This window comes from Chiloscyllium punctatum, chromosome 9 (assembly GCF_047496795.1).
Source record: "Chiloscyllium punctatum isolate Juve2018m chromosome 9, sChiPun1.3, whole genome shotgun sequence".
Taxonomy (NCBI): Eukaryota; Metazoa; Chordata; class Chondrichthyes; order Orectolobiformes; family Hemiscylliidae; genus Chiloscyllium; species Chiloscyllium punctatum.
The window spans coordinates 10,189,169-10,205,830 of NC_092747.1; the positions used below are offsets into that span (position 1 = coordinate 10,189,169).

The window sequence follows — 16,662 nt, forward strand, 5'->3', positions numbered from 1 at the left end:
GCTCCCAAACCCTTGACTCTGTGACCAACCTCTTACCAATATCAGCTACTGTGTTGAAAATGTGTTGCTGGAAAAGTGCAGCAGGTCAGGCAGCATCAAAGGAGCAGGAGAATCGACATTTCGGGCATGAGGCCCTTCTTCAGGAATGAGGAGGATGCACCATCATTCCTGAATGATTCCTGAAGAAGGGCTGATGCCCTAAATGTCGATTCTCCTGCTCCTTTGATGCTGCCTGACCTGCTGCACTTTTCCAGCAACACATTTTCAGCTCTGATCTCCAGCATCTGCAGTCCCCACTTACACCTCAGTTACTGTGTTCCCCAGCAAGGCCCCGCCCCCATGTGCCTTGGAGCCCCGCCCATCTCCCCGGAGCCCCGCCCATCTCCCCGGAGCCCCGCCCCCCTCTCCACGTGTCGCTGGCGATGCTGCGGTTCCCCCCCCCCCCCTCGCTCCGGCCCGAGCTCAGTGACAGCGGCGGAGGGAGACGGAGCGGAGTGTTGCGGCAGAACCGCGACCCAAGGCCGGTATTGAGCAGCTCCGAGCTGAGGGGGACAGGCAGCGGGAGACCGGAGCCTCCAGGACCAGCTCCTACAGGCAGGTCTCTCACAGACACCCCCCCCCCCCCCCTCACACACAGACACCCCCCCACCCCAGACACAGACACCCCCCCCCCACACACACACACACAGACACCCCCCCCACCCACAGACACCCCCCACCCCAGACACAGACACCCCCCCCACCCACAGACACCCCCCCACCCCAGACACAGACACCCCCACCCACAGACACCCCCCCACACACACAGACACCCCCCACCCCAGACACAGACACCCCCACCCACAGACACCCCCACCCACAGACACCCCCCACACACAGACACCCCCCACAGACACCCCCCCCCACCCACAGACACCCCCCACCCACAGACACCCCCACCCACAGACACCCCCCACCCCAGACACAGACACCCCCCCATCCCACAGACACCACACAAACACACACACACCCCACCACAGACACACACACCCCCCACCCCAGACGCACAGACACCCCCCACCCCAAACACAGACACCCCCACCCCACACACAGACACTCCACACACAGACACCCCCCACCCCACACGCAGACACCCCCCACACACAGACATCCCCCACCCCCCACACACAGACACCCCAACCCCCACACACAGACCCCCCCACTCTCAGACACCCCCACCCCCCACTCTCAGACACCCCCACCCCCCACTCACAGACACCCCCACCCCCCACTCACAGACACCCCCCACACGCACAGACATTCCCCCCACACACAGGCACCCCTGCACACCCCCCCCCACCCCACACAGAAATTCCCAGAGACTCCCCCAACTCCACCACCCACAGACACTCCCACCCCCCCCCGCAGACACCCCCACCCCCCACACCGACACCCCCACCCCCCACACCGACACCCCCCCCACGCAGTCTCTTCCCCCCCCCACGCAGTCTCTTCCCCCCCCCACGCAGTCTCTTCCCCCCCCCACGCAGTCTCTTCCCCCCCCCACGCAGTCTCTTCCCCCCCCCACGCAGTCTCTTCTCCCCCCCACGCAGTCTCTTCTTCCCCCCCCCCACGCAGTCTCTTCTCCCCCCCACGCAGTCTCTTCTCCCCCCCACCACGCTGACACACCCCCCACACAATCTCCCCTCACAGACTCTTCCCTGCATAGACCCCTGCACAGACTTCCCCTCTCCCCCCGCCCCTGCTCAGACTCTGCCCACAGAGACCTGTGCCTCCACAGAGTTCCATCTGAACAAGAACCCCTTGGAGACCCCCCCACACACTCACCCTCTCCGAGAACTCCTCCATAGACTCAACCCCATCATCACAGACTCACTACCTCTACATATACTCACCCCAGACTCATCATTTACTGTCTCTCTTCTATTCCCCATTCCCCCCACCCCAGGAGACTCCACCCTGTTGCTGCTAACCCTTAGCTAAGACATTCCCTACTCTTCCACACACATCTCTCCTGCTCACCCTTATCCTCCCAGTTTGCTGCCAGTTCTTTCCATCTTGTTTGCCCACAAGACTGAATTGAGGCCTGCCTTGCTAACGCCCCCACCCAACCCGATCCTGCAGCCCACGCTCTCCCCACAGTGAGCCCACCCCCAAAACAGTGTGCCAGCCCATCCATCAGGGAAGTCTGGCAGCGGGCAGGTGATGGAGAATGTCCTGGTTTCATTCAGTGTCCTGGCTGGCACCGTGACTGTGTGCGAGGTGCTGCGCCACATAGCGAGGCAGCTGCTGTGGCCTCGGTGGGGGCGCGCAAAGGGGAGGCTGAGCCGCATCCCGGGGGCCGAGCCCCCTAACCTCGAAGTGGCAGTGGAGCTGTTCTCCACCCTGCAGCTGTGCATCTGCACACACGAACTGCGGCTCCTGGGGAGCTCAGGGCTGCTGGGTTCGACCCTGGGTCTCGCCCTCACCTACCTTGTCACCCTGGTCCACGTCAGCACCTTTGGCTGTGCCACCTGCAACCCGGTGAGCTGCCTGGAGCGCTACCTGTATGGACAGAGCAATGGGCAGATAACAGCTGCCAAGTTGTTGGCACAGCTCACTGCAGCCTCGGTGGCTCGCAGGCTGGTGGAGTTGGTGTGGGCCCTGGAAATGTCGGACCTGCACTGGTATCACCACCAGCACCAGTACAAGTGTACCTCAGCGCTGAACACCACTGCTGGAAACGGGCTGGTCGCTGAGTTCACCTGTGCCTTCATTCTGAGGGCTGCACTCTTCAGGTTTCACTTGCTGAACCAGAGGCACAAGATCCATATGGTGGCTACATTGATCACGTTCTTCGTGTATGCAGGTGGGTCCAGTAAGAAACACACACGTCGCATAACTGATCAATGTCTTCCCAACACCATCACTGTTAGTTTTATTTCTCCTTGCATCTGTGCCTCTCAAAGAGTCGTGAATCGGTGGAATTCAGTACGCCAGAGTGCGGTGGTTTTAAGTAGGAGATAGATGGATTTTTAATTAGTTAACGGGTTAAAGGTTTATGGAAAGCGGGCAGGAAAGTGAAGTTGATTGTGTTGTGTCGCTGACCAGGTTCGAGGGATGGCTACTCCTATTCATGTTCCTCAGGAAATGGGCATTGCTGGCATGGTCTGCTGTTGTCACCTCCATCAGTGATTTGCCCCCAGTGGGTGCAGCTATTTTAGCCAACAACTGGTGAGCCAGTCACATTTGGAGGGCATTTCAGAACCGGACCCATTCAATAAAGAAAGTGCTTTTAAATCGCAGAATTGTTACGGAGCATGGGAAGGCATTCAGCCCGTCGTATCTTATTTGGATTGCACTTTGGAGCCAATAACATACGTTTGGGGTGAAAAGTAAAATCACCGCAGTTTCAGGCAACCATGGGGCGTCTCTCTCAGGAGGGGTACCCTGCCTCAGGTGAAAGAAGAGGTTGAGAAAAAGTGATCTCTACAGTGACCTGAGAGTTGACATTGTTGTCAAGTATGAAACACAATTCTGTCCTCAGCAAGCTCCACCAACCAGTAATTTGCAAATAGCCAGATAATCTGTTTTTTGATCTTCATTGAAGGAATTTTTAAATTTGTTCATGGGCATGTGGGTGTTGCTAGCATTTATTGTCCGTTCTTCATTGCTCTGAAGGAGGTTGTGGTGAACTGCCTTCTTGAACCACTGCAGTTCTTGGGGTATAACGGTACCCACAATGCCTTTAGAGAGGGAATTACAGAATTCTGACCCCATAACACACTCTGATTTGCAATAAATTTCCAAGTAAGAATGGAGGAGGGCTTTAAGGTGGTGGTGTTCCATAAGTCAAGAGCTTCTGTCCTTTGTGATGGTGGTAGTAGTGGTTTTGGGTTTGGAAGTTGCTATCTGAGGAATTTTTGGTGAACTTCTGGAGTGCATCTGCAATGTTCCCGAGGTTCAGTGGTGGAGGTAGTGTATATTGGTGGATGAGGTGCCAATGAAGCGGCTGCTTTGTCTTTGATACTGTGAAGCTGCTTGAGTGTTTTTAGGCCTCCACTTATCCAGGCAAGTGGGGAATGTTCCATCACATTCCTGACTTGTACCTTGTAGATGAAGAGCAGGATTTTGGCAGTCAAGAGGCAAGTTCGTCCCGCCAGGATTTTGAGTCTCTGACCTGCTCTTGTGTTCACTGTATTCATATCGCTGGTCCAGTTCAGTTTCTGGTCAATAGCACACAAATCCCACACCACCTCAAGAAAAAGCATGTTGACAATGGGGAATTCAGTGACAATAATACTATTGAATGTCAAGGAGCAATGGTGAGATTTTCTCTCTAGTTAAAGGTGGTCATTTCTTCATATTTCCGTGGTGTGAACGCCCTACTGCCCTTCAAAATATTGGCGTCCTTTATATCCTTCTGGTACCAGCAGCTTGGTTTAAAGTTTAACCTGAAAGGTGCCATCACAGACTCTGCAGTGCTCCCTTGTTACTGTACCAAAATGGCAGTCTTCGTTGTCTGGTCCCCTCATTTCCTGAGGGATACATTGATTGAATGTAGGATCGCCCCAGCTCATCAGCTTTGGCTGAGGTCAATGGTCCCAACACAGCCCCGCGAATCACATGGCCAGTACCTTATTGATGTGTGCGTCTTGGCTGCCTGCTGGGTAAAATCAAAGGGCCAGGGAGTGAGCTGACCTTTGTTTGGCTTCAAGAATGCCAGACAATGTTCCCAGCACCTGGCAATAATGTTTGCCTGAGGTGTAAGGACTTGGGTGTTGGAGCAGAGAATTGTTGAATACCCTCCCAGCACTTCCTGAGCTGATGCAAAGATTTCTGAGCTGGAGGAGGTGCAGTAATGTTTCTAAAATCTGAGAGAGGTGGCATGAGATAACCTTCTCATAAAGCTTGGAGGATCACAGAAATAAAACAAAAGGCCATTCAGCCTTTCAAGAATGTTCTGCCATTTGTATCTCAATTCCATCTATCTGCATTGGTTCTGTAACCTTTAGTGCAAAATGTAATTATTAATAAAATTTATACTATCAATGCTCAAAAAAGTAGTTAGAAAACGTGCATTTGTAAAAGAGAAAATTACAGTTTGTGAAGCTAAAGATAATTGCTGTAAAAATTATTTCTTTGTTATAAAGTATCATTTGCAGCTCTTTCAAATAAAAGTTGCTCTTGTAAATCTAAGTTAAGTAATTGGGGGAAATGCATTGGTTAACAGTATCTATTACTGTACGAGGTTAAAGGTATGCAATGTTGAAAGATTAAAGTCTAGTTTATAGAATGATCAGTTGCTAATCTAATCATTCCCAACCAGACTTGTAATTCAACCTCCACCCTGAAGATTTGAACACCTATAAAGGAAAAGATAAAATTGCCATAGTCCTGGCTGTTCTTGCATTAGAGAAAGAGAGATAAATTTGGTACTTTAATTTGAGAGTCACTATGCCTCGGCACAGGGGAGAAATTGAGAAAGTGAGTCCTTCATGGTAACCTCAGCCAGTGCTGGAACTGAACTCACATTGTTGGCATGACTCTGTATTACACACCAACCATCCAGCCAACTGAACTAATGCACCCACTGGCTGTTTGAACAAATATTCTGATGTGAATGTTACAGGTTCCACATGCATGCACACACAACTGCTTTCGCCTGCGAAACTAGTGGTTATGTATTGAAGGTTGATGGAATGGAATATATTTTGAAAGATTGATGGAAACATAATTCTTAAAGGAAAGTAGATTTGACATTTATCTGGTGTCTTTCATTATTTCATACATCTCAAATCTCTTTCACAGTCAATTAACATCTTCTAATTGAAGTCCGTGTTAGTGGGGGAAACAAATAGGGACACAGCAAGCTCCCACAAACTTTGATGTGATAATGAGCCGATAATTTCTTTATGTGATGTTAGCCAGATGATAAACTTTCCTGAGGACAGTTGGGAAGGCATCCTTCCTCTTCAAAAAGTAGAGTTGCATTCTGCCCTTCTGCAAGGGCAGAAGGGGCCAGTGTTTTTTTTTGTCTTACCTGAATCCTGCTTCGTACACTTCAAATCAAAATGAACTGATTCAGTGCAGAGCTGTCAGCGTTCATTAGAACAGCCAGACCATTTGTATACATGAAGAGTGTGGCTGCTGACCTAGATCCTCTCAGGAATCCCGGAGTCCCTCGATTTGTGGCCGCTCTGTTTGCTAGACATTGTTGCAATAGTATTTCGAGCACAGTGAAGGTTCTGAAGAATAATGTGGGGTTTGGCTCTTGTTATGTCCGGCAATCAGAATTATGGAGAGTATACAGCATAACCAAACTAGTCAATGCCAATCATTATACTCAAAAATCACACGACACCAGGTTATAGTCCCACAGGTTTATTTGAAACCGCAAGCTTTTGGAGCTGCTCAGAGCTGCTGGTCAGTTGTTAGCTGGGAATATGAAAGAAACAGTGAGATGGAAGATGTTCCATGCTGAATCTGACATCTCTCTCCTGTAAGAACCTGTGTCTGATTTTATCTCTTTGCCAAGGGGGTGTTTATGGGGACTGTTGCAGGCATTTAGAACAGCATCGTTAAGTTGGGTTTTTGAATAGTATTATTCTGTATTCTGTTCTTTTTTGTTTGTTTTGTTCGGTTCTCTGAATAAATTTGAGGGGTTTAAAACTGAGGGGTTTTGACCAGCTGTATCATTCCTGGAATATACACTTACACCTGCACAAAACAACTGGAAACTTTAGGCTTTGGGCTCCCTTCTTGAAATGTTTTGAGGGAGTCTGGCCTCGTCCATAACAACACTGAGTAGAGAACTTGTGCAGAGGAATCCAACTTGAAGCTACGTTGGTCAGCATCATGTTTGGCAGGGAAACCACGATGAGTATTTCTTTGTTATTGACGTTTTGAAAGTGCCGGCTGTACCTTTTTGGTTTTGGCTCCAAAGCCCTACTTGTGCCATCTAAAAAACATTTGATTTTTGCAAACTGGTGTAGCAGCTGTACCATGGAGGGGTGGCAGGGGAGTTCATCCCTACTTGCTGTGATTAATCACTGAGAGAGTTTGTTAGATAGAGGGTGCACTGTTGTATTGGTGCTGAGAGGCAGAGCGTCCAATCCATCAAAAACCAATTGGTTTGGATTTTAAAGGGCTTGTTGTCCCTAAGTGTTATCCTACAATTCCTTTGTACTGCAACATCCTGTGCTTATTTAACCAAGCTTCTGTATACCTGCCTGTCTGTGTTGCCATCATCCTTAGATTAGTGAGAAGCTGATTCACACGGCAGGATTGGAAAAGTGCAGATTTGTATCTTATACCTGCACATTTTCTTCCCATCTTATATGGAGGAGTTGCTCTTTGTATGAGAGTGTTGGCAAGGTATTCTACAACATGGGCTTCACAATTTGTTCAGCTGCCAGCATCCTCTGCCCCCGCCCGATCACCACCACCACCAGGATTTGCAGCAGTCAGTGACTCCTTGAGTCTCAGCAATGCCTGACCTATTATGCTTTTCCAGCATCACACATTTCAACTCTTGATCTCCAGCATTTGCAGTTTCTCTCTGAAGTAGGGATGTTCTGCAAAGACTGCACAATATTCAGCATCATTTGTAACACAGGTATCAAAGCAGCCCATGTCCATATGTGGCAAGCCCTGAATAATATCCAGGGTTGAGCTAAAAAGTAGTAAGTAATATGCACACCATGCAAATGCCAGGCAAAGATAACAACGATAATCTTGCCATCATTCCTTGACATGCAATGGTATTACCATCACTGAATCCCCCACTGTCAACACCCCAGGAGTTACCTTTGACAAGAAACTGAACTGGAATAGCCATATAAATAGTATCACACGAGCAAGTCAGAGGTTAGGGATGCTGCAACGAATAATTCACCTCCTCACCCCCCAAAGCCTGTCCTCCATCTACAAGGCACAAGTCAAGAGTGTGATGGAATACTCCCCACTTGCCTGGCTGAGTACAACTCAAGAAGCTTTACACCACTCAGAGCAAAGCAGCTCACTTGATTGGCACCACATGCACAAACATGTACCACCAGCATTCAGTAGCAACAATGCATACCATCTACAAGATACACTGCAATGATTCACCAAAAATCCTTAGACAGCACTTTCTAAATGTACAGCTATTTCCATCTAGAAGGGCAAGGGCAGCAGATACAGAGGAATACCCTTCCGAGTTCTCCCCAAGCCACTCACCATCCTGACTTGAAAATATATTATTGATCTGGGATAAATTCTTGAACTTCCTCTCGAACAGCATTATGGGCCTGCCTATAACATAACGAGTATAGCAGTTCAAGAAGGAAGCTCACTACCACCACCTCAAGTGTAACTTGGAATGGTTAATAAACGCTGACCCAGCCAGTCGTGTCCACATCCAATGTTCCACCAGTGAATGCAGGAAAAAGGATCCCCTAGCCCCTCCACAAGTGTCACCTTTCAGATGAGACATTAAACTGATGCTCAAACTTTTTCAAAAGACCTAGCATTATTTGAAGAACACAGGTGGTATCTGATGTTCTAGCAAATATTTATTTCTGAACTGACATAACAAAAAACAAAATAGACTTATCGGGTAGTCATCATGTTACTGTTTGTAGGATTTTTGCAGGATGCTACTAGGCTGATACATTTTCCTGTATCATGAAATTCTCTGCTCAAAAATACTGTGAAGTGTTTTGGGTCATTTGTAGTTGAGAACGATTGCTATGTACTTCCTTCTGTCACTATCTTTCTTGTATTTTGGAATAAATTACCAGAAAGAACTAGTAAGGCAGACAAGATAATTATTTTAAAATTATTTTTTGATGGGTTGTGGGTCAACATTTATTGGGGTAAAAACAATAACTGCAGATGCTGGAAACCAAATTCTGGATTAGTGGTGCTGGAAGAGCACAGCAGTTCAGGCAGCATCCAATGAGCAGCAAAATCATTTATTGCCCATCCCGAACTGAATACTTGACCATTTCAGAGGTCAGTTAATACTAAACTCTATTTCAGTGGGTCTGGTGTTGCATGTAGCTAGGCCAGGTATAGACAGTAAATATCTTTCACTAAAGGGACATTAGTGAAGCACGTGAGGTTTTAATGACCATTGATAGTTTCATGGTCGCCATCATTGAGACAGCCTTCATTTCCAGGTCCAAGTGAGATTTGAATGTGTGTCCCCAGACCTGGGCCTCTATTTTATTAATCCAGTGACATTACCACTGCATCATAGCCTCCCTCATCAAGTTTGATACATTTGATGTGTTTCTGGAGGCAGAAGAGATTGAGGATTAATGTGTTGGGTGTTCTAAAAATGGTTGGACCTTTTGTTTTTGTCCCTAATGGCCTTTTTCTGTTCTGAATGGTTTTTGTGTTCTGGAGAGTTTTCTTTCTTCGTTCGCAGACTGAGCACTGCTGATATTTATTACCCATCCCTAATTGTCTGTGAGAATGCAAGTCTCTTCCTTTAAGGCCAAATAACTTATAAGGTCATCTCAAAGGGCCATCAGAGGCATTTACTTTTTGTGGTTGCAAAAAGTCCAAACCAGGTAAGCATGATTGACTTTCTTCCTAAAGGACATCAGTGGATTAAACAGGTTTTTATGATGGTCGGGTAGTTTTATGAAGCCTTCTTTCTATGTTTATTTAATAAACTAAATTGTCATTCTCAGCCAGCATTGCACCTCAGAGTTATTAGTCCAGACCTCTGCATTACTTGTCCAGTGAAATTGTCACTATACACTCAATGATTTTGGATAACCTGATTTCCCTCTTTTTGCGTTGTACAGCTGGAGACCTGACGGGTGCTGTGTTTAACCCAGCTCTGGCTTACTCTATCACTTTCAACTGCGAAGGAAACACGTATCCGGAATACTGTTTCGTTTACTGGCTTGGACCCTTGATGGGTAAGGAGACATGAATCAAAGAATAGTGATGGCACAGAAAGAGGCCGCTCGGCCTGTTTTATAATGCTGACTCTCTGCAACAGCCCTTGTCCAGTGTCACCCTTTTGCTTTTTCCTGTAGAGCTTCAAATATTTTCTGTCCAGTTAATTATCCAGTTTCCTTCTGGAATTCTCAGTTGAATCTCTCTCCACCACGCACTAGGACAGTACATTCCAGATCCTTCACCACTTGCTACATGAAAACCTTTATCCCCATTGCTGCTTTTGCCATGCATCTTACATATGTGCCCTCTCCCATTGGGAACAGTTTCTCCCTATCTGAGTTTCCTGGCCCCTTCATTTGCACACCACTGTCAAATCTCCTCTCAACCTTCTCCTTTCCCAGGAAAATTCCAATACCAAACTTTCCGTTCTATCAATTGCAATTCCTCATCCCTGGAGCTGTTCATCTAAATCAGTTCAGTGCCTTTCTCTTTGTTTCTGTCTCACTGTCTGTCTCTGTCTCCTCTCTCTCATTCAATGTTTTCACAAGCTGCCCATGCTCCATTTGAGGCCAAACAGTGATTAATACAGGTCATCATAACAGCCTTCCTTTTGTACTCTATACCACAAATGATAAAGCCTGGGATCCTAATGCTTTGTGAATTGTTGTACCTTCAATGATTTATGTTCATATAACCCCAGGGCACATTGTTTCTACACCTCCTTTAAAGTCGTGCACTTCATTTTAGGTTGTATCTCCTTGTATCATTTCACATGTCTCTCTTCTATTTCACTTGTCACACATCTGCCCATTTACCGGCCTATCAATGTCCTGTTGAGGTTTAACACTATCTTCATCTTGTGTGGGGAAGGGAACAGTTGTATTTTCACTGGGTTGTTTTTGGACTGGGCTGTGTGGGTTTTGATTGTTGGATAACTTCAAAACGTGTGAAGGAAATGTGAACCTATTTCTTGTATTTTTTCACTCCTGTGCTTAAAGATACGACAACGGTATTATTGAGTTTGATGGGAGGAGATTGGAATTGTTAAATTCAGTTGTTAAATGATAAAATAACATATGTTTAATGTAGAAACAAGGCACCCCAAGAACTTTTTCTAAAGTAAAAAACTTTGTAAGATGTGGGTGCAGATGACACCGTTGGCATTTATTGACCGTCTTTTGTGACCCTGTGAATGGGGATCAGAAATGTAGTCAAAAAGGTGTGGGGTGCAAGGAAGGAAGATGATCGATGTATTGGGGAAGTGGGGATTTTGGACTGGAGGTCTGAATTGGTCTGTTGGGGATTGTTCGGTTGCCCTAGAATTAGAAAGAAGAAAATGGAACCAAATCAGCCATGATAACTGAATCAATCCTTAATTATGTGTCTACAAATGGGAAATTGGCAACCTACCCACCTGTCGTATGATAGAATGACCTTGAATGGCGTTTAGTAATGCTGACATCTATCCATCTGTGTGGCAGATTGCCATCTCACCTCTCCGAGGCACTTGCCACCTTATCAACTTTCTTTCAGTAATTACTGTGGTGATCAATACTTCAATTCACCAACAGATGGAGGTCTCGTGGTAGTGTCCCTACCTCTGAGCCAGGAAGCCCAGGTTCAAGTCCCACTGCTCCACAAGTGTGTACTAACCCCAATAGCCTCACTATTGCTTCATTCAGGCCCAGCCAGAATCACTGCACTCTTACTGCAGCCTTAATCAAGACAAGGATGTGAGCTGATGCCAGAGGAGTGGCTGCCTCCAACATTGAGACAAGATTATACTTGGTAAGGTACCAAGGAATCCTGATCATCAGGTTCAAGGGGAAACCCTTCCAATGGCTCAAGTCATACCTGAACATGACAGTCACAGCTACTGAATGTTAATCACAACAGTCTTAAAGCATCACTGGCCCATGACATAGCAGCGATGAATCATCTTGCATGCATGAGCTTTCCTACATCAGAAATTCAAAAATGGACTGTTCACTGGCATATTCACCTCTATTCGCAACCAACTTGTGCCAGTTTCCAACAGGAGCTAGATAACCTTCAGGCTGGGGTTGACAAGTGACACAGGTTATATAAGGAAATATGCTGGGTGACTCCCCATCACCTTCCATGGTACCACCATCACTAGGAGCTAGGAGCAGCCAAAATGTGAAAAAGCCATCTATATCAGCGCAATGCATTTCGAAGCATGCCTGAGACTGAATAACGTGTAAGAGGTGATACCTCCTAACTCATCCAACCTCTACAAGTTGAGTCTGGGATGGAACATTATTTGCCATTTGGGTATTAATGTGTGTTCATCAACAGCAGAGAATATTCCCAGCATTCATGCTGTGGTCTTTATATCTAACCAGTTTAGGTTTGATGGAAGAGATTGAAATTGTTAAATTTAGTTGTTAAATGATAAAATAACATCTGTTTAATGTTCCTCCAGAACTGCAGGATTCACTTCAGCAACTAACTCGGGTTACTTCAACAACGCTGACTTCCCCAGTCACACTGTGAGCTCAGTTTCCATGAGTTAGGAGTATGTCGCCACCCCTTCATTATTGTCACCTCAGTTTCCAGGAATTCTCTTCCTGGCTATCAGCAGAAGATTATCATTGGTTCAGTGATAAAGTTGGACAGCACCTTCAATAGTGCATCATTTGCTTAGTACTGCACTGCAGGTGTTAGCCTAGGTCTCGTACTCAAGACCATGGAGTGGAAGTTCAATGCATAAACCCCTGGCTTAGAGGTGTGGAGGCTATACAATGAACCACTTTGATGACCCAGCATCTGTTGTTTGAACAGTTCAGATGGTGGTCTCCAACCCTGGTTCCATTCATATGTGGAGTTTATAACCGTTGATCTCAGTCTCTGTCCTTTGCCTCATTTTATTTTTGAGCTGACACACAGCTGCATGACTGAACTGAAACCTTTCAAATCGTTTCATTGTGTGGCCAGTTTGTTGTATCTGCCAACTACTGCCAATGTGACAGGTTACAAATTTGAAACAGCCTCCATACCCTCATTTCAAACATCACTTGAGTTGTTGCAAGTGCAGAATTGACAAGAATTAGTGATTTTAAGGTTAGTTCACATTGCACTTACAGATACAACAATCTTTAGTGTTGGTATTATTGTTAAACTAATTAAATATCATTTATTTCAGTTTAACCAAAGCAGCCCACTGGTAAAGTATGCCATGCCCAGTCAGTGTGAACATGCTATTAAACATGGTTTAAAAGAAAGCCTTTACATTTGGTTGTTTATCTCACACACTGCACATTTCTAGCTGAAGATGTGTTCTCAGTTTGTAGGCAAGTGGCTTGGTGTTTATTTTAACTAAAACATTTATCCCTGGCTAGCGAAAATGATGAGTAATGAACCCGGGCCATCTAAAACAAAACTGAAAATATACAGCTTTCGTGTGAATGATAAAATTAACTTCTGTTTATGGCTATGCGAGATAACATTTGCTTGTCCCAAAGTACATTGTTTAGTAAAATGGGGAATTTGGGATGACACCACACAACAATTTACAGTAAATTTGAGGATAGCATTCCCTCAATCAGCATGCTTCATACAAAGGTGACAAACTAAGGCTGTTTTGAAAGCTTAATAGTCAGTAGCCAAAGATAGGACCTGCACTGAAGTATCATTTTGCAATTGCCATTTTTATTTAGGTTGAGATTTGTTTAAGATTTAGATTTTATTGTCATATGTATTCAAGTACAGGGTGCAGGAGTACAATGAAAAGTGTACAAAAGCTCCACACACGACACTATCTTAGGGACAAACTACCTAGTTAAAGAATCTTAGTTGCAGAGATACAAAAATAAAGAAATGAGTTTACAAGTTTACAGCACTACAAACACTCTGGCAAAACAAAGTGTTCACAGGTGGCAAAGTAATTAAAGAAGCAATGAGTGCTGCTACTGATTCTTTATTCAACAACTTTAAGAGCAAGTAAATAATAACAGCATTCCAGAAATACCCTTTAGTGTTTCCACAGTAGCAAGACGAACAGAATCTTGGTCTGAAGATGACAATTCTGACTTCAAGGAAATGGCAAGCTAATGTGCTGTCACAGAAGTCACACTGACTTACAGCTGACTAGAGGACGAAATATGTAATGATATATCCTTGACTTTATAGCATTCATTAAAAATAGACGGACTGTTTATTTTATCTTTTCATTGAAGTAAATCCTGAGACTTTAAATTTAGAAAGTGACTTTGTGCTTTGAAAATGTTGGCGATCACTGATTAGGGACTGAATTTTCACAGGTTAATAATTGGTAAAATTGCAGCACTGCAGGAAGTAATTTTATCCATTGTATCTGTACCAGACATAACACTATCCAGTCTAATCCCAATTTTCAACCTTGTTTGTAACCCTGGAGGTGACTGCCCTTCAATGCATAACTAAATATTTTTTGTGATTTGGAGATGCCAGAGTTGCACTGGGTGTACAAAGATATCTCTCCACCCTTGAGGCTCCCAGCCTCATTCCTGATGAAGGGCTTTTGCCCAAAATGTTGATTTTCCTGCTCCTTGGATGCTGCCTGACCTGCTGTGCTTTTCCAGCACCATACCCTCTAATCTCCATCTGCAGTCCTCACTTTCACCAGCAATTGACCCAATCTTTCCTCAGTACTAAAATTCTCAATTCCTGGCAACATCAATCTCCTGTGTGTACCCTCTGTCATGCAGTCATATTGTTCTTGTAATGTGGTGACCAGAACTGTACACAATACTCTGGCTGTGACCTCACTAATGTTTATTCATTAGTGTGCAAGTGTGAGCTCCCTACGTACGCTGCACCTGATAAGTGACTGTCTCCCGTATGCTGCCTTAACCAATTTATCCATCTGTCCTGCTACATTTCACAATCTTTGGACATGAAGGTTGTGTGCTCTTGTCTCATTTCCTCCTGTTTTGTCCCTTCCCTATTCCTCCAGGTGCAATGACTGCTGTCTTGTTGTTTGAGAGGAAATCTGTAGATGATGCTGATACGAGATCAACAACAGGGGAGACTAAGGAGAAGAGATCCTGAAGCAGTATCCTTGCTGCACTGGAGTCGTACAATTGAACCATGGACCTTATCACCTTCTGAAGACCTTGGAGGGAAAGGAAGTTGTTTCATTTTTTTTAGTTTCAAACGACAAGGGACCATAACAAGCATTGTTAATCAATTTAGTGTCACCTCAATTTTAGGAGTGAGCATTCCAGCCATTACTCCTTTTTTTGGGGGGGGTGGGGGGGGAAGAAAGCAAAAGCAATAATTTAGAAGCAGCCGAGGACAAATTTTAAATACTTTTTATTGATTATCTGAGTGTTGGTTGAGTTCCTCCCTGTAAGGTCTGATGCTGGAGGTGACACAAATCAAACTAATAGCAACTGAAGAAGAATTTACATCTTAATGTAAAAAGTGAAGCCATTGCTTTTATTCAGACACCAGTATTTCACAAGTGGGCACAACTCAAACAGCATCACCCCACCCACCCCCCAACCTTCCCCCCCCCCTCTCCCCCCCCCCCCCCCCCCCACCCCTGCCCTGAAGAAAAACCATTTAATGAAGTTTAATGAAGTTCTCAGAATGTGTGAGAAAGAAAACGAGCAAGTGATTTGCTGCAGATTGTATGGACGTCAATCCCAATAACTCAGTGTTAGGAACTGATTGGGTATGCTAGTGGGGAAGGTTATCTTGGATTTTAATGTCGTGACAGTGAATGAATGCTGATAGAATTCCAAGTCTGGAAGTTGTCTGACCTGGAGTTGGGAGAGGGGGGAGTGATGGTGGTGGAATCCCATTGCATGTGGTGGTGTTCCAAGTTTGCGAGGGAACGTACCATCTTAGTGGATAACTTTAGAGTTATACTGACAGAAAATTACGAGTAGATCCATTCACAAGCCTTCAGGCCACTCCTTGTCCTACAGGGGCATGAATCAAAATAAAGGAGGGTGTGACAAACAAAACTTGTGGCCATCGAGTACACAGTAATAAAATTGCTGGCATCACTAACATTGAAGCATCTGTGGCACTTACCAGCTCGGTTGATGCTTTGATATCTGAGTGAATTCATCCTTCAAATGAAGAGCTTTTAACAATGAATATTAGGGCAAGGTAATAAAAAGTTTGTACAATGATCACCAGCATCTCAAAAGACCCAGGGTCCCTTTTTTGAGTTACGTAACTTCTGAAGAACCTGAATGTTTTTCATCAGCTGATTACATGCAAGGACAATCTGAGCTCACATCCAGAAGTTTATTCTCCAATTAGGATTGTGAACCATAAAGCACCCTGCAATGTCACAGCAGGCACACAGTTCCCCTGTCTCACACTGGACTCCACAGAACAGGAAATCTGCAGCTCTGTGCTGAGCCACTTGGGTAACTGGATCCCTGAGCCACAAAGACAAGACAAACTCACACCCTCTATTATGTGATGATCCCACTCCAAGGATACGTGTATGGCAGTAGTGAGGAAACATAGCTGGGCTCGGCTTTGTCAACACTCACTGTCTAGGCTTGTACACGCAGGATGATCACTTGAACAATGTGTGGGATATCTCTCGGTGCTCAGAGAACTGGAGATCAGCCTGAGTCAGCACCCTTTGGAGATTGGGTTGGGGGGGGGGGGCATGGGGGGAGAAAGCGGCAGAAAATCATTTCTCAGGTAGCAATATGAAGATCTGTTAGCTGCAAGAGCTCTTGGTGAACAGTGACATTTTCTATTTGGAAAGGTGCTGTGAACAAGAACAGGATGGCATTGTGAGGTATTAGT

General features: G+C 45.5%; 1 protein-coding gene across 1 annotated transcript; it reads left to right on the top strand.

Moving 5' to 3' along the window:
• The first annotated feature begins 1,641 nt into the window (after nucleotides 1-1,641).
• Nucleotides 1,642-15,390, top strand: aqp11 (aquaporin 11). The gene is made up of 3 exons (XM_072576862.1): nucleotides 1,642-2,848; nucleotides 9,780-9,896; nucleotides 14,837-15,390. Exons 1-3 carry the CDS (start codon nucleotides 2,206-2,208, stop codon nucleotides 14,929-14,931), a joined length of 855 nt encoding a protein of 284 aa, XP_072432963.1. The 5' UTR covers nucleotides 1,642-2,205; the 3' UTR covers nucleotides 14,932-15,390.
• Nucleotides 15,391-16,662: the final 1,272 nt, after the last annotated feature.

Coding starts and splice junctions, on each gene's coding strand:
- aqp11 (XM_072576862.1), top strand. CDS start 2,206: ATGGAGAATGTCCTGGTTTCATTCAGTGTCCTGGCTGGCACCGTGACT. Junction 2,849..9,779: donor CACGTTCTTCGTGTATGCAG/GTGGGTCCAGTA, acceptor TGCGTTGTACAG/CTGGAGACCTGACGGGTGCT. Junction 9,897..14,836: donor CTGGCTTGGACCCTTGATGG/GTAAGGAGACAT, acceptor CTATTCCTCCAG/GTGCAATGACTGCTGTCTTG.